The sequence below is a fragment of the Callionymus lyra genome, chromosome 3 (genome assembly GCF_982586985.1).
Source record: "Callionymus lyra chromosome 3, fCalLyr1.hap1.1, whole genome shotgun sequence".
NCBI lineage: Eukaryota > Metazoa > Chordata > Actinopteri > Syngnathiformes > Callionymidae > Callionymus > Callionymus lyra.
The window spans coordinates 21,003,747-21,029,892 of NC_141820.1; the positions used below are offsets into that span (position 1 = coordinate 21,003,747).

At 38.7% G+C, this 26,146-nt stretch overlaps 3 protein-coding genes across 3 annotated transcripts; all 3 read left to right on the top strand.

Annotated features, from left to right (window-relative positions):
* Positions 1-481: 481 nt before the first annotated feature.
* On the top strand, positions 482-11,060 carry myrfl (myelin regulatory factor like). Its single transcript, XM_087786050.1, has 23 exons — positions 482-554; positions 1,248-1,344; positions 1,552-1,637; positions 1,689-2,061; positions 3,339-3,512; positions 3,576-3,771; positions 3,846-3,922; positions 4,784-4,894; positions 4,969-5,059; positions 5,139-5,339; positions 5,515-5,623; positions 6,025-6,134; positions 6,209-6,354; positions 6,979-7,137; positions 7,207-7,278; positions 7,361-7,410; positions 7,490-7,624; positions 8,364-8,411; positions 8,471-8,555; positions 8,624-8,698; positions 9,816-9,927; positions 10,314-10,385; positions 10,948-11,060. The coding sequence occupies exons 1-23, from the start codon at positions 482-484 to the stop codon at positions 11,035-11,037; spliced, it is 2,742 nt and encodes a 913-aa protein (XP_087642176.1). The 3' UTR covers positions 11,038-11,060.
* A 3,828-nt stretch (positions 11,061-14,888) lies between these two features.
* Positions 14,889-20,176, top strand: cct2 (chaperonin containing TCP1, subunit 2 (beta)). Its single transcript, XM_087786962.1, has 16 exons — positions 14,889-14,980; positions 15,951-16,025; positions 16,109-16,174; positions 16,416-16,527; positions 16,612-16,688; positions 16,857-16,969; positions 17,054-17,256; positions 17,326-17,426; positions 17,517-17,644; positions 18,332-18,435; positions 18,610-18,729; positions 18,791-18,919; positions 19,008-19,111; positions 19,439-19,538; positions 19,617-19,758; positions 19,846-20,176. The coding sequence occupies exons 1-16, from the start codon at positions 14,978-14,980 to the stop codon at positions 19,874-19,876; spliced, it is 1,608 nt and encodes a 535-aa protein (XP_087643088.1). The 5' UTR covers positions 14,889-14,977; the 3' UTR covers positions 19,877-20,176.
* A 926-nt stretch (positions 20,177-21,102) lies between these two features.
* Positions 21,103-25,097, top strand: nots (nothepsin). The gene is made up of 9 exons (XM_087786051.1): positions 21,103-21,158; positions 21,227-21,407; positions 21,580-21,697; positions 21,922-22,040; positions 22,418-22,617; positions 24,319-24,444; positions 24,517-24,661; positions 24,742-24,840; positions 24,918-25,097. Exons 1-9 carry the CDS (start codon positions 21,103-21,105, stop codon positions 25,095-25,097), a joined length of 1,224 nt encoding a protein of 407 aa, XP_087642177.1.
* Positions 25,098-26,146: the final 1,049 nt, after the last annotated feature.

Consider the following 26,146-nt stretch of genomic DNA (forward strand, 5'->3'; position numbering starts at 1 on the left):
GAAAAATAACACATAAAAGAAAAATGTCAATTTTGATAAATTATAAAGTTGGATATATTTTTAATTGACGTGTATATTCGTATATGGTTTTAGTATTTAACAGGAAGATTTTAGCTTATATCTTACACTTTTCCTTGATTCTATGGGACTACCGTGTTTGTCTTGGTGTTATCGTGACCTTTAAAGTATATAGTTTATTGGGTATTGTTTTAATTGTTTAAGTGCTTCGTGACCCTGGTCTGGAAAAGTGCTATATAAATATTACTTACTTACTTACTTATATACTAAACTAAATGTCAAATATAAGACATTTTATTTTTTTACTTAAACTGGAAGATGTAAACTTGTTGATAAGCAATGTTTCTGCATCTTAACATTTGTGAACTGTTGTTTCCATCTGTTTTTAAATGCTACGGCTGTGTTTGCTCTGCTCCCAGCAGGCCTCTGTTATCACCTGAGAGCAGCAGCAACATCTGGACACATGGAGCCCGGAGGTGGACGTCTGCCGCTTCAGGTGGTCGGGGAGAACGAGGCGCTGCAGCAGTTCTTCAGCGGTAAATCCAATTTTGTTTTTGTCAAATAACAAATTAACTATTGTGCTTACTCCTGCATACTTACGTTTTTGCTCTATGGTGACATGTTGATGAATATACATTGTCCTAATTCAAATAAAGAAAACATTTTGTTGTCATTTAGTGTGTATAAACGTGGGCTCTGGGTCAAACATCACACGTTTAAATGGTATCGAAACACTCTATCAGTGTTTATCTGGATCTTGTTCTTCAATGACATTACATTTAAAGAGTTCAATCATAACATAGTTATCTCAAGACAATTTACAGTTTAAATAAAACTATATCAGAGAAAAGAAAAAGCTCCCTGTGACTCATCAATGGGTGAAAGTGGAGAGCAGGTGAACTTTGATTTTTTATTATAAAACCATCTATGAATATGTCTTGAAATAAGATTTTATTTTCATTCAATATCTAATTTGTTTTCAATGGATATAATAAAAAAAATGTGACGTATTAAATTAAATTAAATTAAATTTTCATTAATTTAAAGTGTCTTATCATAACAATTATCTCAATACACTTTACAGTTTAAGTAAGACTATAGTGGAGAAAGGAAAAACAAAATGTCATTGAAACGTCTCACACCCCTGCACCACACCTGGAACACTTGAATGTATTGAATTGTATCGAACGATGACCTCGATCAATGTATGAATTATTGTGTGTCAGCAGGTCAGGACGTGAGCGGCGTGCTGGACAGCTCCGGGGTGGAGGTGGACACCAGCATCCTGGAGCATTATCTCAGCACCGACATGGATCCTAATAACTTGTAAGACGTGTTCACGAGTTGTGTTGAGACGCCTGGACGTTTTGACCTAATTCATTATCTGTAGTTTTGTACCTACAGTGCTGTTTAACAATAGTGCGGTTTTAAACCCTGACTTTTATTAAAATAAGGCAGTAATATATTTGTACATGCTCTTAATTTACAGTTTAATTCTGTTTTTCATGATTATTCTCTGCTAAATTGTCGCAGCTTGCTCCCTGAATCTCCTCCTGACTCCTGCTCAGATGCTTGCTCACCTGCACGGATACCTGGTATTGAACCTTCACCTGTTACCCGTGAGTAGAGAAGCTCATCACTTCATCATCATCATCTTCTTGTGTCTTCAGATCTACAGCAGGAGCATCTCTACTGGCCCCGCCAGCAGGTCTACCCAGCACAGCCCTCTTCCTCGTGTCGCTTCAGGGATCAGGGTTCCGGGCACGTCCACCCTGGTCTGCTGCAGGACCATCAACTCTTCGCCCTCAACGGCATGTCCGTCAAGCCGGGACCTTCGCCCCCCCCACCTGCTGCCTCCTCTCAACTCACACCCGAACACTTGATCCATCAGACCGACCGATGCCATCAGACCTACACGCCACCGACTCCCCCTTCTCCGGCCACACTTCCCTCTGAAGGCGTCTCTGGACACAGTCGAGGTCTGACCTCTGGACTAAGGTCTCACACACCAACTCACCATCAGGCCAGCACACAACAAACCTGGTGAGTCGAAGCTTAGAATAATATTCATATTACCGTCGTGTGACTCCACCCCTTTGTTTTTGAATATATTCAACACAGGCAATGAGAAGCCAAAACATTACGACTAGTCTCATAATCCACTTCTTTCTGATACATATTACCCTTTGGACCTAAAGTGAAAAATGGATAAATAAAATAATATTGTAAATTATAATCAAAGTTAAACAATTAGGACAATAAAATTAAATGTTTTTTTATATATATATATTTTTTCAAATATTCAAATTTCATATTTCCAGTATTTCTTTTAACCTTTATTTAATTTATACATTCTTAACTTGTTATATTCATTCATATGTTTGTATTGATATTGATATACATTATTCTGTTATATTAAAAGAAAAAGCCAAAAATGACTAAATATACACACATTATATATGATAGAGGTGTGTATGGGCAAGAATGTGGCAATACGATACATATCATGATACAGGGGCAACAAATACAATACACTGCAATATATGGCCATACTGTAGAAACAAGGATATATTTGTAGTATTGTCGAGTACTTGACTCTAGTGTTGCAGAATTCACAGAAAACATGACTCTTGATGAAGTCGTAACTGCTTTCATTTGTTTGGAAACCAAAATATGCCGAAACATCAGCTTTACAAGCGGCTGGAGTCGACTGTATCCTCTCGTCCTCAGTCTGGCTGTTTTTGTATGGTTCCTTTTGACCTAATGACCGCAGCCATCTAGTGAAGGGAAGTTAAATTGCAATCCAAAAATGAACAAACGCAATCAATATTTGAACTTTAATTCTAAAAAATATTATTATTTTATACAATTTTTTTTATAAAATGAGCCATAAAATAACTCTGATACAAATTAAATAAAATTACAAATCCAAAAAACACTACATTTTCTTTATAATATTAAATATATATTTTTGGGGGGTCATTACAGTTTTGTTGAATGAAGATATGGTATCATAAAAAAAACATTCTGATATATTGGTGTATGGATATTTACTTTTATGCATAACTACATAATTAGTGTAGAATATTTGTGTATTTTGGTTATTTTAAAAAACAGTGTCAAACTTTAACATGCAAAAGACAACAAAATCAACATTCCGTGAACAATCTATTGGCATTCCCTTAAAATCATGAAAAACTTGATTATTCATTGAAATGTGTCGTCGGCAGCTGAAATCTAGACGGTGGTGCCAGATACACGTTGAACACACAATTCTTACTTCTTTCTGTGGAGACAATAACCTTCTGTCGTCTCCTCAGCTCTGCAGACGGTAGAAAGAGAAGAAGGAGTGAGTCAGAAACGGCTCCAGCAACGATCCATCAGTCAGGGTGTGAGGGGGAGAGCAGCAGTCTGGGGTCATTCCAGATGCTGACCTGGGAACCCTACCGGCCGGAGCAGTGGAGCAGCTTGTTGGACGGCAGCTACCAGATCTTGTAAGAGCAGCTTCCTCACGCTTGTAGATCCAGAGAGATCTTCATCTTCTTCTTTCTTCCCAGGTCGGCTCCTGCTTATCACGTCGAGACCGACAAGGGCTTCAACTACTCGTCGTTCGACGAGGCTTTCATCTGCCAGAAGAAGAACCACTTCCAGGTCACGGTTCACATCGGGGTCGTGGCAGAGGCGCGATACGTCCGAACGCCAAGTGGACCGCAAGCGGTGGACAAGTTCCTGGTCAAAGTCTTTGGAGTCAAGGTCTTTACTTCGGTGTACTTTTGATGGTATTCACTCAAATTCCTTTTTTTAATGTCATCATTTCACTCCTGCAGCGTGAAGCTCCGAGTTACCAGGTGACCATTGAGCAGTCGCAACCTGACCGCAGCAAGAAGCCTTTTCAAACTGTCAGGTAGAAGATTCAATCCTGGACTTTGGAATTTCAGTGCATGTATTCACACACACATATACAGTATATTACTTGAATAAACAACATAAACAACATGTTATAGGATGGTTGCAGCTGTTAGCAACTAGCTAAGATAGCAAAAAAAAAACTTAATTTTAACAATCTATGATGAGTTAAGAGGTGGTACGGTCAAACTTATCTATCTAACTACCAAAAACACTTAATGAATCAATCCAGTTGTGATCATGAAACTAATAGAAAATGGATTTAAAACACAAATGTTTTAATGCACAAGTTCTATTGTCCATGCTCTGTAAAAATGACAAAAACAAGTGTAGATTTATACGACAATGACATTGAAACTTGCTTTATTAGTTTTAATAGTTTTAGTTCTGATAGGTTTAGATACATTGTTGATGCTTTGGTGTTTATTTTATTTTATTTTATTTTATTTTATTTTATTTTATTTATTTTTTTTACTGTCGTTATATTCAGTTACTGTTGTTGTTATTTAATGCTATCGTCCTCTTCTGTGTGCTGTTTTGGTTTTTCTCTATTCCTTCTATACTACTGGAAAACAGAAATTTCCCTGAGAGTGTCATCTCAAAGGGATCAATAAAGTGCAGTCTAAGTCTAAGTCTAAGTCTAAATGATAGACCGGGCAGCACAGGTGTCCTAGGAGTCCTGACCCACCTGGGTTTGTGTACTTCATGACTCAACAGCAGATTATAGACCAACACCTCAACAACTTAAAAAGTCATACGTGGATATAAAGGCAGCACAGTGTGCAGGTGGTTAGTGCTGCAGCCCGTAGCAAGAAGGTTGTGGGTTCGATTCCTATTGAGTCTTTCTTTCCTGTCCCAGGGTGAGTCTGCCTGCAGGTAAGATCACCAAAGTGACTCTGGGTCGACTCCACTTCAGCGAAACAACTGCCAACAACATGAGGAAGAAAGGAAAACCCAACCCAGACCAGAGGTGCGTGTGTGAGTTGTGTAGTTTGTGTATTTTAAAAAACATACGTGCTGCTAAATACACATGTTGCTCTGTAGATATTTTCAGATGGTGGTGGCCTTGTACGCTTTAGTGAGAGAAGAATCTTTCCTGCTGACGGCGCTGATGTCTGAGAAGATCATTGTCAGGGTAACAACACAGTCACTATGTAACAATTACAAGTAACTATGAAATCACGTTGATTTAGATTCCATGTTGTTTTTTTTAGGCTTCAAACCCAGGTCAGTTCGAGACAGACGGGGACACCTTGTGGCAGCGCGGGGTATTGCCAGAGGCGCTCGTGTGCCAGGGCAGGGTTGGCATCAACACTGACAGTCCTGACGAGGCTCTGGTCGTCTGTGGAAACGCAAAAGTGATGGGAACTGTCATGCAGCCTTCCGACCGCCGTGCTAAAGAGAACATACACGAGGTGATATGATCTTATTAGTTTATTTACTAGTTGTATTTACGACACCATTCAACGAGCCAATTGGATATAGAAACATGATATTTTGGTTCTGTTTGACTGGTAAAAAAAAAACACTCAACCTGTGAAAATAGCTCTGGCTTTCTGTAGTTGTTGACAAAAATGTGTTTTATTTTAGGTGGATTCAGAAACGCAGCTGAAGAGAATCAATCAAATGAGACTTGTTGAGTTTGACTACAGACCAGAGTTCGCCTCCACCATGGGTATCGACCACAGTCACCAGACCGGTACGAGAATAACGATGGACTTTTTTAAAGTAGAATGTGTTTGAATTGAATACATTTGACTTTGTGAAAATAAAATAAAGTTTCTTTACCCTTGTGTTATCACAGGTATAATAGTTTATGCATATATTTATTAAACTATATCATATTGTATTGTGTATTGTGTTTTACAGTATATTAATTGTATAAGGATATTAATATTATCTGATATGTTATATATTCTTATAGATTTATATAAATTACGCTTTTTTCGGTCAAATTTAAGTAAAAAAAGTTAAATGTTTTATACATTTTCGTAATAAAATTATGATATTATACATTCCACATGTAAATAAATAAACAAACAAGGATCAAGTTCATTCAAAAATATAAATAAGAAGGCACCATCTTTTTTTTTCATGTAGGAATCCTGGCTCAGGAAGTGAAGGAGTTGTTACCTTCAGCAGTGAAGGAAGTTGGAGACGTCACCTGTTCTGATGGAGAGAAGATTCCTAACTTCCTCATGGTGGACAAGGTGGACGATCGCTGGCCGGAATGTTGGCGACTACAGTCACATGTCATGTTGAACCCGAGCTCTCGGTCTTGCAGGACCAGATCTTCATGGAGAACGTCGGAGCCGTGCAGCAGCTCTCCAAACTCACGGACAACCTGGAGACTCGGATCAAAGAGCTGGAGGGTTGGAACACTCGCCTGGCCAAGCTCAAGAGTTTGAGCGGCAGCTTGAGATCTGCAGGGTGATTCATATCTGCTTGAAAGAGTTAACGTTTAAAAGACAGAATCAATCCACTGTGGACTGAGAGTTTATGTGATTTCACAATACATTTATCGTCTGTGGAAACAATCTTGCATCACCTGCAGTTCCTCAGTGATAATTGTTGTCGTAAAATATGAGCAAACGTTCATTTTAAAATCATTCAACTGGAGCCACTTCACTTAAACTCTGGCGAGACATTGGATTCATGAAGAAAAGATTGATCGCAAGGGATCAATAAAGTTTTACCTTACCTTACCTTTTTAAAAAGTGAATCTTTTACGACCATATAGACGATTATATGTGTTGTATAAAAGAAGGTGTGCGACGAATGTGGGTCAAAAGTCAAGGACAGTCGAGCCTCTGAAGGCTACTGTTTATTTATCAGATTACGTAACTCGTTTTTTTTACTCTGCAGTTTGTTTATGATGGAATTCTTCAGTTTTATTGGAATGTTTTACTCTTTAGGTAAAGATTATTGATTATTTCAAAGTTGTCTTATTTAAATCACATGTTATTTATCATTGTTTTTTTTAGTAAGAATATAATGCTTTAAAAAAAAAAAAGAGTAAATAAACCAATAAAAACTTTTTTTTTTTCATTCTAGGAAACTCAGGAAACAAAGTTGTGTTTCCGTGGCAACAAGTCAGGACTCTAAACCCGGGAAGGAGCCGAAGCAGAGCCGGAGTCAAAAGTACCATCACTGTATGCAGCACAAAGTCTTCCAGGCCAGCGTCTTCACCCTTTTAGCAACCATGGCTTTCTGGTGAGCGACCTGAAGACATTCTCTCATTTAAAACCCCGAGAAACAATGCTTTTGTTTGGTTTCATGCAGCGTCATCTCCATCACAGCCCTCTACCTGGCGACTCTGACCGAGGACAACTCTGTGACCTTGCCTGGCTACAAGTAAACATTTTTTCCTTGAAGATTATCATGAAGTTATCTTTAGGAAAAAAAGTTGTAGATGTGTTTATCTTTCCTTCTTCAGTAACTGCACTGAGGTTCCGTGTCCTGCGTTGCCGACAGAATCCACGACAGGTAAACATAGATGCTCTTCTAAATGATCCAAATTATCATTCATCTTGATTTTTTTTTATAATGTTTTACCATTTTACAGACTCACCAACCATCCCTTCAGGGTCGTGGCCCCCTGATGTAGACTTCTGTGACCTGCTCTACTGCGACCAGGTGTACTGCTGTCCATCACCGCCAGGGGGAGACACAGGGTTCAACATCAACTCCACGTACGAAGGTCTGAGCCGGACTTAATTTGATTCTATCATAGTAGAACTATTTTAAAATGCGTTATGAGTGAGAGTTTCTGTCCCTTTTTCCACAATAACTCAAGTTTTCAAAATGTATTCCTTAGAGATTTAACATAACTGTGAGTTTAAATAAAATACAAATAAATCTGCGAGCTGTATCGATCGATTTTAACAGTTTTGTATCAATAACTTAACATAACTCTCTCCTGGATTTATTAGTTAATTAAAATAAAGATTTAGTTTTTATGCCACTTCATAAATACAATGTCAGGATTGTTAGGATTAACTTAAACTAATATTGATTTGTGTAAAAATCGCTTCCTAACTGGCCTCCTGTCTAAAATTAAATTACATTATGACTTTCTACTCAATAAATATTCTCTAAACAACAGTCTCGCTCCCTCTCAGTGAACTCGTCGTTTGTGTTTTGAGGATTTTTACTGTCACGACTGTTCATCATCAGTGGAATAGTAGTTTCTGCTTTAAGAAACCATTTATATTTTTAATCGGACCAATGATTCTGGATTTATTTTACCGATAAGCCTGTGTAACTCCTGACACATGTGCAGGTGAATCTGCTCTGTGTTTGGATCATCCTATTGAAGGAATCATCAGGGTTTGAGTCATTAGTATTGTGCGGACAGGATTGCCAATAAAAGTTTAAATTGCTGCATTTACTAAACATCGAGTTTCTCTCTGTGTTTATTGTTGTTTTTTTCTCTGCAGGAAATGGAAAACAAAAAGTGATTGAAAAGCTCCTAAAATCCCAAGACTGTAAGTTCTGTGCTCACACCTCTCCTGAGACTGACCCACTAACTTGTGTTGTGTGTCAGGGAGGAACACAACCATCCACACCATCATGATCAAAGAGAGTCAGCAGGTCATCGACAGCAAATACTGTGTGAGGGATGAATGCAGGTGAGAGAACATTCAAGATAATATACCTTCACGTGCACATTTGTGACATGTTTGTTCATCTCTTTCAGAGCCGGAAGATTCGTCTTCCGAGTTCCCATCAGCCAGTTTGTGCCAGAAAACATGAAAGTCACTCTGCTGATGAAGTATGAACAACATTGATATAGTTCTACTTGTTTGTAGTTCATGACTTTAGAATCAGAAAATGTTATTGCCGGTGTAAACACATGCCATTACAGTATGAAAGTAATGCAATTATGTGAATAATAAAATACAATAATAAATAATTATTATAAATAATAAAGGAGAGATATTGCCATAAAATGGCATGTAAATAATGTATAACTAATAATAAAAAAAATACATTGAATTTAATATAATGTATGGTCCGCACAGAAGACGTAAAGTATTTTAATGAAGAGAATAACACGTAAAATATAAAGCCATTATTTAGACAACCTGTGGTTAATGTTTTATTAAATAATAATTAATTTCTTATGTATACGTTTCACTCATCCCTAAAGTAGTTTTGATACTGTACATTGTCATTATATCAGAAAGCGTCTATAATATATATATTTATATATATAATATCATTGAATCATTTGCATCATATATATATATATATGTTTACTAAAGTTGATTTCCAAGGTTAAAAGTCCTAAACATATGGCTTTTATTTTTTTAAATGATTATAGATTTAATTTATTCATTTACCAAATTCAGGAAATTCATTTTTATACTTTTTTGTAGAGAGTTTATAGTAAATAAAACAATATTAATTTATATAGCAGCTGTCAGACCAACAATAGTTTCTTGAATGCTTTACATAATAGCATTTATAGCATGAGCAATAGAATTGATAACAAACGTGATTAATTTTAAATGACAGAATACATTATGAACAGCTTTAAAAAATATTATAAGAAAAACAAGATATACTGTGTGAGGTATTAAAATAGCTCAGTGTAATGGAGTGATTGAACGAGAGTTTAAAGCCATTTATGAATCCAGTTAAGAGTTTAAAGAGCACAAAAATACAGATGTTACTAATAAAAGCTGATATCTAAAATGTATATTTAAAGAGAAAGCTTGACAGTAAAGATGAAACAGGTAATAATGGATGAATTACCTCAGCCAAGGAGGTAATGTGGTCATCAACCGCCCCCTGCTGTCCCAGTGAAGAATAACAGTCTGAAAACATGTAGACTATGAGCATGAACAGTTGCAAATGATTCAATGATATTGTTTCATGTGTTGTAGTTCGACGGAGGTGTTGGTCGTCCATCTTTGTAGTTTTGTGGAGTCGGAGGTTTGCTCTTCCCTCTTGGACATAAGCACGGTCAACGGGATCAGATATCCGGGGAACACTCAGGTGCGTGCACGTCGATCATCACGGTGAAATAAAACAAGAGTGAAAATGGCTGAAGCCGTTTCCTTTGTGACCATGTTGTTGTTCCTCGGCTGTGAGAGTCAATAACGCAGAACAAGTGCTCGATGAATAATGAAGGAGTGTCATCGAGATGACAACATGCTAATCACAGTTACACCCGGCGGACCTGTCAATCAACCACCAAATATCTATACTTGATATCACCAAATATATTTAAAAATCTATCGCTGGTTGAACAACACACATACTTTTGTTTGATTTTATGAGATGTTTGTCACTTTAAATAAATGTTCTAAGATTTACTAAACATGAACTAAAAGTGTTTTATCTAAATGAGGTTGTGAGTCTTAACATGTGTGTCCATGCAGGGGGAACATGAATGGCCTCTTCACGTGGCTCGTCTTTACCGAAGCTCCTACCACTTTCGCTCCACTGTTGCTGTGAGTTCACTTGATCATTTGTTTTATTTGTTGCTCATTTTATTTTGTCATGTAGATGTGTTTCGTGAAGACTGTGAGCATTAATTACATTTTTTTTATTAGAGAAAATAAAGATTGTATTCATTTTAATAATGCAATACAATATCATTTGGTTAAAAATGTGATATTTGAGATGTTTATTCTTTTTGTGAATTTCCAGGCATAGGAAATTGTCCATGGTCTTGTTGATATGTCAACGTTTCCATGTACATTTCATGAGCTGAACATACACTTGTGTAAATACAAATGTTTTGAACTTTGAACATGAAAATTTATTTTAAAAAAGCAACTCGATTCGCTTCTGCTGATGTTCTCAACAAGTATTAAACGTGAAATATTAATACTGCTTGATCGATCAACTGGCTTTTCCTTGATTTTCTGGAACTCCTGTTGTATTATCAGTTTTATCTTGACCTTTAAAGTATATATGTTATTGAATTTTGTTTTGATTGTTTAAGCGCTTTGTGACCCTGGTCTGGAAAAGCGCTATATAAATAAAAATGACTTACTTACTTACTTGCAGGGTCAGGCAGACTGCAGTACCGACCGTCACTTCGGGGGGGCGCTCTTCACAGACTACCACTTCCACTTCTACAGAAGATGCACTGACTGAGAGAAAAACTCCAACTCTTTCACCAACAACTGTTTTAAAAAAACTGTATTTCAATCCTCCTATTTTCAGCCAATGAAGTCACATCTTTAATGTCACTTTTTAACTAAAATTCAGTCAAGAAATCTGTTCGCTGCTTTTGTTGTTCTGTAAATTGTTGTTCTGTGTTTCTTATGTGACATTGTTTGAAAAAATTAAACATTGGTGTCTATTGAATGTAATGAAATATATATAAATTACTTATACTTACTTACTTACTTATAATAGATGAAATTAAATTAGTGAATGAAGGGTTATAAATATGATTTTATTTTAAATGTATTTATTTATTTGGAAACTAAATACGCTATAAAGATCTATTTGTATATATTGTTTATTTATAAGGTTATGAAATGAATGATTTTTTCCTTCTACTTTTAGTTTGTAGGTAGATTCATCAATTATCAAAAACATGTTTGTCTACTTTCGTTTTCTTCTTTATTAAATTGAGAAAATAAAACTTTGAATACAACATTAAAATGTGGATGCATGTGACTCGCATGTTTCCTCTGCCTCCACGTGAGCCGGGCTAGCTGGGACAGCCTGTAGAAATTAAGCAGGGGAGTTAAGAAACATGGAGAATTCTTAAGAGAGTGTGTTTGGTCAGGTTCCTCGAGAGAAGACACACAATCACACGGAGTGATGACTAATTCAGGTGGAGGAGGTCGACGCACAAACCTAATTAGGTGTCGGTCGACGGGTCAGTTGTCCGAGCTTCAGTTGCAGTGGAGAGACGCTCTCAGGACGGAAGGGTCGGGATGGACGGATCACTCATGGTGAGTCTGAATAAAGTATGTTTAGTATCTAAAGTCTTATTGGAGAAACATTGAATATACAGTCAAAGGGTGAAACTAATATAATGAAAGTGTTCTTGTTGAAACTGTCAACTTTAAATACAGTTTTTATTCTTCCCGTCAACACAACAAAAACCAAGAACTTTGACACTCTAAATTTTCTTTAGGTGTGATTGTGTTTGTGTGTATGGTTGTGTGTCTCTGTGTGCTACCTTTTGAGAGTGTCCCTGGCCTCTGTCCCGAAGTAGCTGGGATGGGATCCACCTCACTCTCTCTTTCAAGAAACATCTTAAGACGTTTTTATTTGTTCAGGCTTTTCCTTGATTAACTGGAACTCCTGTTGTGTTATCAGTTTTATCTTGACCTTTGAAGTATATATTTTATTGAGTATTGCTTTAATTGTTTAAGCTTTACTGCTACTCGTTCAGCTGGTGCTGCCTTGCAGCCTACTGCCATCATAACTCTCTCTGATTGGCTGCTTTTCAAGACAAACCTTTTTTTTTTTGCTTTTCTTAGGTGGAAAAGTGTATTTGTTTCATTTATTTTTCTGTTTTGTTTGAATTTTAAAAAGTTATATGAATATTTTTTTTGTCTTTATGTATTCGGAATGTCCATTATTTACAATATTTACAATGAAAAATTATATAATTATTTCTTCTGAAAATATTGTGCCTTTTTCAAATTCTGTTTTGATTAACATTATATATCTACAGTAAAGAAAAGCGTACATACATACTCAGACATATTTATTAATATGCAATGCATGGTATTGTGTTGACTTATTATTTATAATAATTATCATTTAGTAATTAAATTAAACATTGAATCAAGTGTCTCCGTTTAATTGTTAAAACAAAACTACAAACTGTTTTAAGTTGCTTTGTTCATATTTTTCATGACACAGAATGAAAATATATTTGAAAATTTTGGTCAAATTAAGGCTGTTAACAAAAATATAATACTCTATAATAACAAGTGTGTGTCACTGATGGTGTCCTCTGTCTGTTGGACACTGACGGACAAACGTTTCCTGTCACCACGGAAACTCTTGTCGATGGTGAAACCGTCTCTTCTCTCCTTCTCAACTTCTGTCTCTGCAGGGAATGTGTAATTAACTGACACCTGATCGTGAGTGTGTTTCTGCAGAGCATGATGGGAGCCCGCCATCTTTCCCAGATAAAAGAAGAGTCAGACAGCAGAGAACACAGGTGAGACCATGACTGGTTCACAGCATACAAACAACAATCGCACGAAGATGTTCAAGTGGATATGAAAGTTGTTTGTCGTGAGTTTGTTGGCTGCTGGTTCGGAGCAAGTTTTTAAAATCAACTAAAGCGTGATGCTTCTTAACCCTGGCTTGCTGGGACGAGCTGCTGACAACATTGTGTTGTATGTTTGTGTTGGATCAATGTTGTTCATGTGTTGGATCTGCAACAGGAGTGTGTTTGTGTGTATTTATCAGTCTGTGTCACAGTAAATCCAGTGAATGTGTGTGTGTGTGTGTGTGTGTGTGTGTGTGTGTGTGTGTGTGTGTGTGTGTGTGTGTGCGGTGTGTGTGTCCGTGCGAGAGAGTGATACTCTCCACTGAAGCCTGATCTTAACTGAAGGATACACGTTACACTGATCAGATTCTGTTGTAAAAACAAATCAGATTTTTTTTGGCGTGTGTTTGTACTTTATCGGTATAAATTGAAAGAAAATTGAGTCATGAGACATGTTTTTATATCTCTAACATCAAAATAAAAAAACATACTAAATAATCCATGTTGTGATTTAACAGTTAACAAAATGTTGAATGAGTATAATGTTTAATTATTGTTAAATGCCTCCCTGCACGTTTACACCCATATTGTTTTTTTGAAAACACAATATCATCCTTGTAAATGTATTTTATTTTGTTTTTTTTTGTTATTTTTTATTTTGTGGCAATAGAATTCTGAAACTTACATCGCTACAGGAACAAAGAATTGTTGAGAAAGTAACTATTGAAAGCCATAGAGCATGATATCAGAAATTCTTAATTAAAACTGTATAAATATATATAATATAATAAAATAAGCACATCAACCGTTTCTTCTCCCCAGCACGTGTGTCCTCCCTCCCATCGTTTCCAAACAGAGTGTGAGATCCAGAGATGCTGCGATGAGAGACGAGGACAGAGACGTGTTGACACTTGAAAGTCCTCTGGTCCAGACAGAGCAGCAGAAGCTCGTGGAGGACAACAGAAGTCTGCTGGAAGAGGTAGAAGAACAGGGAATACATTGTTATTTCTCTTTAGAAATCTGTAATCTCTCTATTTTGCTATTATAATATCACATCTTTTTAAAATCCCTTTAAGAAATAAATAATATGATGCAAACTTGTTCTGTCAAATCTTTGTGAGCAGCTCGGATCCATCGAAGCGGAGCTCAGAGAGTCTCTTCGTCTGGACATGGAACGGCAGCAGGAAGACGAGTTTCTCTGGAGACAAGAGAACAAACTGCTGTGGCAGGATCTTTGCTACCTGACCCTGAGTCAGCGTGTGGCCAAGTGGGTCGACACCTTGTTAAATATTTTTTAGGATAAAATGTATATGTAATGATGACCAACTGTCCCCTCTCTCGTTGACCTCCTGCAGACCCTGGGTCAGCAGCTACTTCAAGATGTTCCCCATGCATATCTACTGTTTACCTGTGCAGCCTGTCAATCAAAGAAGACCGAGGCGGGGCTTGAAGAAGAAGCAGAGATGAGAAATATCTTCTAAAAACATTTGAGGACTTCTTGTTCCTGCGTTGAAGCAGCTTATTGTCTTTCTACAAAACAACTCTCTGAGAAATAAACACACCATTAATGCTTATATAAAAAAAATACTGTGGGTTGTTTTATCTCACTTTCTTTTAATTTGAAGGTTCATTTTGAGCTTTTGTACAGCAACGATATGATGATGAAAGTTCAACGAAGTGATTAATAAAAAAAATAATACATTAAAGCTTATTGTGCCTATTTTCAACGTGCGCAAACCGACGTACTGATTTCCGTGATCTCTTTGAAGAGGCTTTACGTTCCTTACGTAGTTACGTCATCGCCGTGGTCCAGCCCTTCTACGTTGAGTGTTCAGCACCACAGACATCATGGTGAGATTAATGTCCCTTATTTGTCTTTATTTTGCATTCCACGAATGCCAAATATACTCGAATGTATGCTTGAATGTTTATAGATCATATTAAACCACGTTGTTAATGTATTTGTCTTTGTTTTATCTGTTCTAAAAACGATGTTAGCATGCCGGGCTAGCCGGCGACCACATGGGCATTGTGACTGCATTAGCTGCTACGCTAACTGTAACAGTTTCCCTATTTCTGGGTTTTATGACATAGTTGGAGACATTTTCCAGTTCAATTTCTATTAACAGCAGCGTTATATCAAGATTTAATGGCCAAACGATGTGTGACGAAGTCAATGGTGGCTATGTGTAGCATGCTAGTTTAGCTTGTCAGTCTTTGTTGCTGTCATGGTTATAAATGGCAGTTTTAACTTGAATATTACAACCGAACATCACTTTTCACCAGAGCACGCATGACTTCACACACAGAAGGATTGTTTTTACACGGAAAATATGGTGAAAAGCTTGATCTCAGCGATTGCTGTGTAATAGTTCTCAAAGCTTCTAGCGGTTTCCAGGGATGACTGCTGGTGCGTTTACGGAACTCGGAATAAATTGTTGCGCCCACGCCTTTGTAGAAACCTTCGTATAATCAGAATCCTTTAAAGTGTTGCAAGCACAACGTGGACTTTTTTTTTGTGGTGTCAGTACTGAATAAAATAATTAAATTAAATAACAAGGAATAGAAACAGAACCAATCAACAAGGCAGCCATTCTGTGGCGCCTAATATACTCAAGTGTGTGCATATTTGTAACTTTTTAATAATGATAATTTACTGTATTTGTTTATGATTATACATACAATGACTTGTTTATTTACACATGTTTGCAAAATACCGAATCCGATTTTATCTTTGTTTCCCTCAATCACAGTTCTGATTTATAACAATGTATGTTATTATGATTTTTGTGAATGATCAATTCATGTCTTGTCGCCTCAGGCGTCCTTATCAATGGCCCCCGTCAACATCTTCAAGCATGGAGCTGATGAAGAGAAAGCAGAAACTGCTCGATTGGTGAGTTTCTTTTGTATATCTTTGTCGTTGTAATCACTGGTATCAAAAACCTTAGATGACATCTGCTTGTGCTTTCCCTGCAGTCGTCCTTTGTGGGCGCAATTGCCATTGGAGACCTGGTCAAGAGCACTCTGGGACCAAAAGGAATGGTAAGTGCCTTCATATTTACCTAAATCATGTATTAAATTGCTTATGTTTTCTTCTTCATCTTAATTTTTCTGTTTCATAATATAAACAATTGTTTATTTTAGAAATATATATTTTAGACTATGCAAGTCTACAACTTGGCTATAATACCGTTTTTAATGTTAGAATAAATAAATTAAAATATCATGGAGGAATAATATTGTTTTGTGGATGGCTAATGGTTTTAATATGTTTTGTTCGCAGGATAAGATCCTGATCAGTGGAGCAAGGGGTTCCACAGTCACAGTAACCAATGATGGAGCGACTATCCTGAAGGCCATTGGCATTGACAACCCTGCTGCCAAGGTTCTGGTTGGTAAGTAAAAAAAAAAAAAATGATACAAATATTTATGAAACATGTTTTCTAACGTATTTAACGTGAATTTAATTTAATTTTCAGACATGTCAAAGGTTCAAGATGATGAAGTTGGAGATGGAACAACCTCTGTGACTGTTTTGGCTGCTGAGTTGCTCCGGGTATGTCTTGTTTTATTTGTTTATTAATTAAAGGATAAGAGTAACGTTTAAAAGCTCACTTTTGTCTTTAAGCAAGGATAAAACATGTCACTTACTGAAATATCTAATAAAGCTTTATAGGTCGACAAATGGATGTGATTTTGACCATGCACACTTCTGTCATGACAGGAGGCGGAGCTTCTCATTGCTAAGAAAATTCACCCGCAGACCATCATCTCTGGCTGGAGGAAGGCCACACAGGTGGCCAGGGATGCTCTGAGGGAAGCAGCTGTTGACCACAGGTGATTGATTCATCAACCTTTCTATCGACTACTTCTTCGGTAACTTGGGCAAGCTTAACAAGACTTACCTTTTTGCATCTTTAGCAACGATGACGCTCGATTCCAAGAAGATCTGCTCAACATCTCACGTACAACGCTCTCCTCCAAACTCCTAACTCACCATAAAGATCATTTTGCCAAGCTTGCTGTGAACGCTGTCATGAGGCTCAAGGGCTCTGGCAACCTGGAGGCCATCCACGTCATCAAGAAGCTGGGCGGCAGCCTCACAGACTCCTACCTGGATGAAGGTTGGAACATGTGACCTCAGCTGCTGCCTTGTTATTGGTTGATGTCATTTAACGCCTAACGGTTTTCAGGCTTCCTGTTGGACAAGAAGATCGGCGTCAACCAGCCAAAAAGGCTTGAGAATGTCAACATCCTCATCGCCAACACCGGCATGGATACAGACAAGATCAAGGTGGAAACCAAAAGCTTTTAGTCAAGACAGATATTGATGGACGGTCAGTTTTGTGCTTGTTGTTAACCTACTGGTTTATTTCCTTTTTAGATCTTTGGCTCAAGGGTTCGCGTAGACTCGACTGCTAAGGTCGCAGAGATTGAACTGGCAGAGAAGGAGAAGATGAAGGAGAAGGTCGACCGAATCCTCAAACACGGAATTAACTGCTTCATCAACAGGTACAAACGCTTGGTCTTGTTCGTTTCAATCAAACTTAATTTTCTTTAAGTCTTAAATGCCATCAGTTTTTTATTTTTCACCATTTTTTTCTCTTAGCTAAATTACCTGATGTTATAAACGGTTTCGAGGATCCAGGAACATTTTGAAGTCACTCACATATTTGGCTTTACCCTTACTGTGTTCAGGACGGTGCACAAAATGTACCTGCCTTAAAAAAACAAATGTATTATTAAAATTGCTTTTCATGTTTCTGTTGTGCCAAAATGTGGCTGAGTTTGTTCAACATTGTTTAAGGTTGCCAAACACACTAACTTTTCTTGGCACTTTTCGGTTGCTGCAGTTTCCAGCATCAGCCTAGCCAGCTTTAAATGTAGAACAAAAACATTAGGAAACAGATGCATTATATGAGGAAATTATCTGTTTGGCAGAGCTTTCAGCTTTTCTAGTATTTCATTTCCTTCCAAGGCGGTTGGAATAAATTCACTAATTTCTATCTGCTTTATGTGAGCATGTCTTGTATATCAGCTAGTTTGTAATGTTTATTTGTACAGGGGAAGGGGGGGGGGTTCTGAATAGTTACAACTATCCTTTATCCACATCTATATTCAAACATATTTCATCTACTAGTACCGCTTTTTCTTCTCCTCTGAATTATTGTGCCTTATTTCTTTTATTTCTCCACACAGACAGTTGATCTACAACTATCCAGAGCAGTTGTTTGCACAGGCAGGAGTCATGGCCATTGAACATGCTGACTTTGCTGGAGTTGAACGTCTTGCACTGGTCACAGGTATGGAAAAAATTATATCTGAAAATTTCACATTTTTCTTACTTGAATACATTTTTAAGGATTTTTTAAAATTAATTAATTAATCAAAAATATGTACTTTTTTAAAACTAAGGATAACGATTGTACGTTGATAATGTGACCGTCTTAACAAAGATCAAAATCTCTGACCCGCAGGTGGTGAGATCACGTCCACCTTCGACCACCCTGAGATGGTGAAGCTCGGTCACTGCAAGCTTATCGAAGAGGTCATGATCGGAGAAGACATGCTCATCCACTTCTCTGGGGTGGAGATGGGTACGTAAGGACACGCCTTGTCTCTTGTTTATCGGAAGGTCCTGACCGTCCTCTCCTCCAGGTGAGGCCTGCACCATCGTGTTGCGAGGAGCCACTCAGCAGATCCTGGACGAGGCGGAGCGCTCGCTGCACGATGCTCTCTGTGTGTTGGCTCAGACGGTGAAGGAACCACGAACGGTCTACGGAGGAGGTATGCTTTTTGATCAGCGTCCTGAGTAACATCTTTAACACTTTGACGAGTTACGTTCAATTAACGTTTGATCTCTTCTCTCGTGAAGGATGCTCTGAAATGCTGATGGCCAAGGTAGTGACAGATTTGGCCAACAGGACCCCAGGGAAGGAGGCCGTTGCCATGGACTCGTTTGCCAAAGCTCTGAGGATGGTAAATGACCACAGTTTTCTTAATCTGGACAGATTATAATTGTTTAAGAAGGTGTAGTATGGGTCACGAGGTTGTTGAAAATTCACTAGGATTCTGCGTGTCTTTAACTTCAGGTCCAGAAATGAATAGTAATTAGGTTCACATTTTCTTGAATCACTTCTATGAACTGGCGAGTAAAAACTAGTTCAACTACTCTTTAGTAACTACATTTTAAGCATTTTACAACCAAACCAAAGTCGACCTGTACTGTATAGAGCTGGCTTTGCAATGTCTTCCTTAGACTATTTAAGAAAAGCTGAACCATTTTGTTTTGGTGTTTGTTCCCAGATTCCAACCATCATTGCTGACAACGCAGGCTACGACAGCGCTGACCTGGTGGCCCAACTGAGAGCCGCTCACCAGGAGAACAAGAACTCTTGTGGCCTGAGTGAGTCCATCTTCCTCACACGTGTGATCAGAAGTGAAAACATGCCGCAACTATTTCCTCCGTACTCTTTTTCTTCAGACATGATCGAGGGCACGGTCGGCGACATGTCCGAGATGGGCGTCACAGAGTCGTTCCAGGTGAAGCGTCAGGTTCTGCTCAGTGCGTCTGAGGCGGCCGAGATGATCCTGAGGGTCGACAACATCATCAAAGCAGCTCCCAGGTCAGTTTTGATCGCACTGCTGTCATGTCGAGGTTCTATATGTCATGCTTGTGTTATTGACTTGTGATCTTGGCTTCCTCGCTGTAGGAAAAGGGTTCCGGACCATCACCCCTGCTAGAGTAACAGGAGGATGAAGAAGACCGAGGAGGGACTCTGACTATTTATCACATTGTTGTAGTTCCAATCCAGAAACGCTCCATCCTTTCCTTCCTGTTAAACCACTGTTAGTCTTGTCGACAGCCGGACCTCATCCGTGGCGAAGCTATTGTGAAGTAACAAGAACGCTTACAGCGTTTCTTTCTCAACATTAGCTAAGATCGATGCTATAGCTCCAGGCTGAACATCACGAGCCAGCATGAGGACGGAACAATTTCAATGTTTGTTTTGGTTACTGAAATAAATGAACCCATTCAGATCACCTGTGTAGTCTTGCTGTGTTCTTTTATAAACTCGTTTTAGCTTTGCATAGATAGTTCCTGTAAATGTCTACTGTAAACTATGATAACATTTTAGTTTATTTAAAAACGTGATTCAGTTGAACAAGGTGGTACTTCTGTAAAGTTTCTTAAATATAGTAATATACAAAATAATGTATATTCTCTTGATTCCATGTACAACTGTGGTCATTTTGCTGCTTTTACTTTACTTTTGCACCTTTTCAATTTTAGATTCAACTAAAAATCTAGTCATTCTAACAAGGTTCGGTCACGTGTTATCACATGGGGTTCACATTTGTTTTATACTTATTTGATCAACAATTTATGTTTACAAACTAGCCAATTTAAATATGGTTACTATGTTAAGATTCAAGGGTTAATATCAGTGAAGCTGCGTGGCTAGCATTAAGAGCTAACTAGCGTTAGCGGCTATCTTGACAAGACGTGATGCTAAGAATTCACTTGCTAATGTTTGCTGAAAGCAGGTACTTTACAAGTATCTTTAGAATTTTACAACCATTTAAGAGAAAATAAATATTTGAACAATCTTTTCGGTCAGTGTGGCTTCACCTTTATTCTTGCTTACAAGTTTAAAACATTACATGATTCGACTGTATTTTCTATTTGTTGACACAGCTTTCAGATAAGATGACATTTAAAATCCATGAACAATAACTCATATTCAACTATAATTCTATATTTTTTTAACGCATTATCTCGACCGTTTCACTTTCTCTGTAGAGTTTATTTGTGACCCAAATTGAAAAAGACCTTTACTTTATTACTGTGTATCCAAATGTCATTTGTCTGGATTTTTTTCTCTCTCTCTGAAAGCAGTTTGATCCAATCAGGGCAGAAGTTGAGCTTTATAAAGTCCTTGACTTCTGCCTCCCTGGAGTCAGCAACCATGAAGTCCCTGCTGCTGATTCTCCTGTGGACATGGACCGGGTCGGCACTGCTCAGGTAGGAGGTCAACGCTGAATCGAACCCCTTTTGATTGACAGGTTTTCAAGAGTCCTTCATATACGCAGGATCCCCCTGAAGAGGGGGCCTTCCATCCGGTCTCGCCTTCGGGCTGATGGACTGCTGGAGGAATTCCTTCAGGACCACCATCCCGACACTTTCAAAAGGCGCTACTCGCAGTGTTTCCCGCCGGGGACCCCCTCTCTGAGGGTGGGACAGACCAGCGAGAAGATCTACAACTTCATGGACGTAAGATAAATGATAATATTCCTTCGTTCAAATATTACTGAATAGAAAAAGTTGAATTAATAATGTTACATGTAGTTTCTCTCTACAATCCATGTCTTACATCAAGTCTCTAATACTAAATATTTCTTTACTTCAACTTGACATTTATCTACAAGTGACATTTGTGTGTCAGGCCCAGTATTACGGCGAGATCAGTCTGGGGACGCCAGAACAGAACTTCTCTGTGGTGTTTGACACCGGGTCGTCGGACCTCTGGGTGCCTTCGTCCTACTGTGTCACGCAGGCCTGCGGTAACACAAACACACAACACTACACCGAAACACATCTTATATAATTCTACCATCATAATTTCATATATCTGATCATTTACTTGTTTAACGTTTGTTTGACTCTTTATTGCAAAACCTTGTATTTATTGAGTCGGAGCAGCTCGACCCTGACTTGATAAGAAATCTGTGTGTTGTGTTTGCACGTGTGTGTGTATATGTGTGTGTGTGTGTGTGTGTGTGTGTAGCTTTGCACAGGAAGTTCAAGGCGTTCGAGTCCACCTCGTTCCGCCACGACGGTCGTATTTTTGGGATCCACTACGGGTCAGGACACCTGCTGGGGGTCATGGCCAGAGACACCCTGAAGGTGTGGGAGTAGATCAGTGTCAGTAGAATATTTCATCCTTCCAAACATTTCATCCTTTGAAATAAAACAAATATTACTGATTAAGGGGGGCAGAAAACCCCCTGTGAAAAATTTTAAATTGGTCCAATTTCAAAAATAAAAAACAATATCAGATTTTGTTCGGCAGTCACTTATAATCCATCTGAAACTTCTCTTTCCCTTCTCTCTAAAGAGTTTGGCATTATATTTTTTAAATGTATTTAGAAAGTTTCATATAGCAGATAATACGTTTTTTTTAAATGTTTTTTAAATTCACAATATATTTCTCATCTAAAAAATACTCTGTTTTTATCATTCCTGGATTGTTTCAACAAATTGGGATGATGAATTTCTGCCAGGTCGGCGGCTTGACGGCCCTGAATCAGGAATTTGGGGAGTCGGTGTACGAGCCTGGAGCCGCGTTCGTCATGGCCAGGTTCGACGGGGTCCTCGGGATGGGGTACCCCGCTCTGGCCGAGATCCTGGGAAACCCTGTTTTTGACAACATGATGGCTCAGAAGGCCGTGGAGAAACCCGTCTTCTCCTTCTACCTCAGCAGGTGAGTCGTGGCGTTTCACTGCCAGAGAAGGCAGGGTTTTCACCAGTTCATCTGTCTGCCTGTCTGTGAAGATAACTTGAAGAGCGATTAATCAGAATCAGAATCAGAAAACCTTTATTAGTCCCGCGAGGGGAAATTCGGTTTAACAACAGCAAGAGAAATAAAAACACCCAGAAATAAAAACGAGAAAGAAAATCTAAATAGAATAAAAGATAAATCTGCGCTATATAATATATACACAATCATATTTACATAAATAACAAGAGGTGCAGTTAAATAGTTATCTTGGTGTGTTCTTGTTGTGGAGTCTGATGGCAGCAGGGAGGAAAGACCTGCGGTACCTCTCCCTCACACACCGGGGATGGAGCATCCTATCACTGATGGAGCTCCTCAATGCCCTCAGTGTGTGCTGGAGAGGGTGAGACAAGTTTCTCCTCATGGAGCCCAGCTTGCTCCGCATCCTCCCTCCAGTCACTTCCTCCACAGGATCCAGGGGGCGCCCTAGGACGTAACCGGCCTTCTTAATAAGGCTGTCCAGTTTAGCCCTATCCTTTGCTGTCATGCTGCTCCCCCAGCAGACCACACCGTTGAAGATGGCAGAGGCCACTACCGAGTCATAGAATGACTTCAGGAGTGGCCCCCGGACAGCAAACGACCTCAACCTCCGGAGCAGGTAGATTCTACTCCGCCCCTTTTTATAAAGAGCAGCAGTGTTATCCACCCAGTCCAGGCGGTTGTTGAGGTGAACACCCAGGAACTTATAATAACTATATTGAAAGGAGGACAAGGAACAGTAACCTTTTGGTGATGTTTCTAATGTTTCTACTGGGTTGTGCTATTAGTTCTAGAAATATATATATATATATATATATACAGTATATATCACAATTACAACATGGGTGGAATGAGCTGCTTGTCAGAGGTCTGCGCTTTGAATGCTTTTCTATTTAACTCTAGATTTGGTCATAAAATATCATGAGAATGTGAGTCAGAATATATTTAAAAAGATTAAAACTGTTGATGAACGTATTGAGAATAATATAACACGTTTCAATAAATATAAATCAGCATTTTTTTTTTAAAGTTCAACTAATGTGTTGATTTAAGTGTGTCTTAAGTAAATCATGGACCTCTATCGTATCATCAGTATGTGTTTGTACAAAACCCTCTTTTTATTTAAATATTGACATTAGAAAATGTACTTAAGCCCCGCCCACTGGAAATGCTTTTATTTTCTGGAGATTATATCTTGTTTACTATAACCACACCTGCTCGGCTATGATTGGTCAAGCATTAGGGTTTGTCACTACGTGTCATAAACCCCAGAAGTCTCCACCTCCAAGACACTCATTGTATAAACAAAGCGGGGCATGATTACAACTGGCTGGAGGAGGAGTGAATCCATTATTACATTATGACGGACTCCGCTCTCGTAACCTCTCGTTCGCGGAGATTTCAGACGGGGGAGAACTTTATAAAGTAATAAGTTCAAAACATGGTCATGATGATGATGTATGGTCATCTTGGAGAAGAAGACTTCAACATTTGAAACATGTGAGTGAGTCAAGAGAGTTGGGTTTTCACATTAGTTACCCTTTAACTAATCGACAATTGTCTCTACGTCTGGAAAGACCCACTTAGAATTCCGAAAGTTCTGCAACAATTATTTGCTTCCAAATAATCTTTTTCGGTCACCTGCAGGAGGATGTACGGTGGAACCCCGGGAGGGGAGCTCCTGCTGGGTGGGATAGACGCAGCTCTGTACACTGGACCCATCAACTGGATCCCAGTGACCACCAAAGCTTACTGGCAGATCAAGCTGGACAGGTGCTTCAGATCACAGGACGTTTGAGCGGGAGAGGTGTTGTGACAAGAAGTATCTTTGGTCTCCTGCTCCAGCGTGGCTGTCCAGGGGGTGAACTCCTTCTGTCCGCGAGGCTGCCAGGCCATCGTCGACACGGGGACGTCTCTCATCACTGGGCCCACCAACGACATCCTGGTGCTCCAGCAGCTGATCGGAGCGACGCCCACCAACATCGGCGAGGTAAGAAGGAGCGAAGAGGATGATGGGCTTGAACTTGAAGTTGACTTGTGTGTGTGTGTGTGTGTGTGTGTGTGTGTTAGTATCTGATCGACTGTGCCAGGCTGTCCAGTTTGCCTCACGTGACCTTCGTCATGGGAGGCGTGGAGTACACGCTGACGGCCAAAGAGTACGTCAGGAAGGTGAGCGAGAAGAAGTGAAGAATCTTGGTTCCTGGTTCTTTTTCAAACCTTTTTGACCTCCTCACCACCGTCACCAGGAGATGCTCGGCGGCAGAGAGTTGTGCTTCAGCGGCTTCCAGGCCGTCGACATGATGTCTCCCGACGGACCCCTGTGGATCCTGGGCGACATATTTCTGACGGAGTACTACAGCATCTTCGACAGAGGACAGAACCAGATCGGTTTCGCTCATGCTGTACACGCGGCTGCTCCTCATTGACCCCGCGCTCGATCAATAATTACATCATCTCTACTTAAATTGAGGATTTATTTTTCCCTGTACAACAATAAAGAGAAGCCTGAGATTATTATCTACAAATATTCATGAATTAAAACATATATATTTACAAGTTACCGTTCTGTTGAAGCTGCTCAATAACTTATTTCATCATTGCAATCTTAAGTTTTTAATCTTCTCTGGGTAAAAATATGTTCATTGATGACTTTATTAGTGGTTGTTTGTGTGTGACTAGTGTTAAATAAGTATCATGTCCAGAATTAGCCAAAGATAACTTAATGAAATGAATTATGGGGATTAATTATCTTGTTCATGTGAATTCAGAAAAAAAGCTAAAAGTCGGTTCAAACACTATTTAGGTTTATTTAACAGGTGAATCCAAAAAAACAGCTTGAAAAAGTGAATAATGTTAAAATATTTTCAAGACTTTGACCCTATATCAACTGCTGACTCGTACATTAGCAAACATTCATCTTTGCTCTCATATTACTGTCATTACGGTGACAGTAGAACCATCCAAACCTAGACCAGCCTCACCTCATCAAAACCTACGCAGGGTTCAGGTATAATAACTCATGAACCATCGTAGCGAATAAAAAAGTTGGAATTGTTCTGTGAACCAGAAAGGGAGAACTTGGGGTGGGGGCGTCCTTTTTAAAGTTATAAACAAAAATTTATATCTATGTAGCGCCCAGGTTCAGCTTCATCGGAAATGAAACACTCCAAAAACACATCCAAATACCTCAATACTGCTCGTCTGTAACGTCCATCTTCTATTTAAGCCTCAACATGAGGAATTATTCCTGAAAAAACTTAAACAAGTCTGTATTTTTAAGATTGTTTTTAGCAGATGCTGCCGGTCAGCAGCGTAAATCTTTCACACTGACACTTGCAATGTGTTTTTCATGAGGAAAGATGTCAGACAGCAACTGAAAGAATAATAACGTCTGCTACAAACAAACTTAGAATACAAGATGGATGTTACAGACGAGCACCATGGTGGTATTTCAATGTTTTTAAGTGTCTTTTTG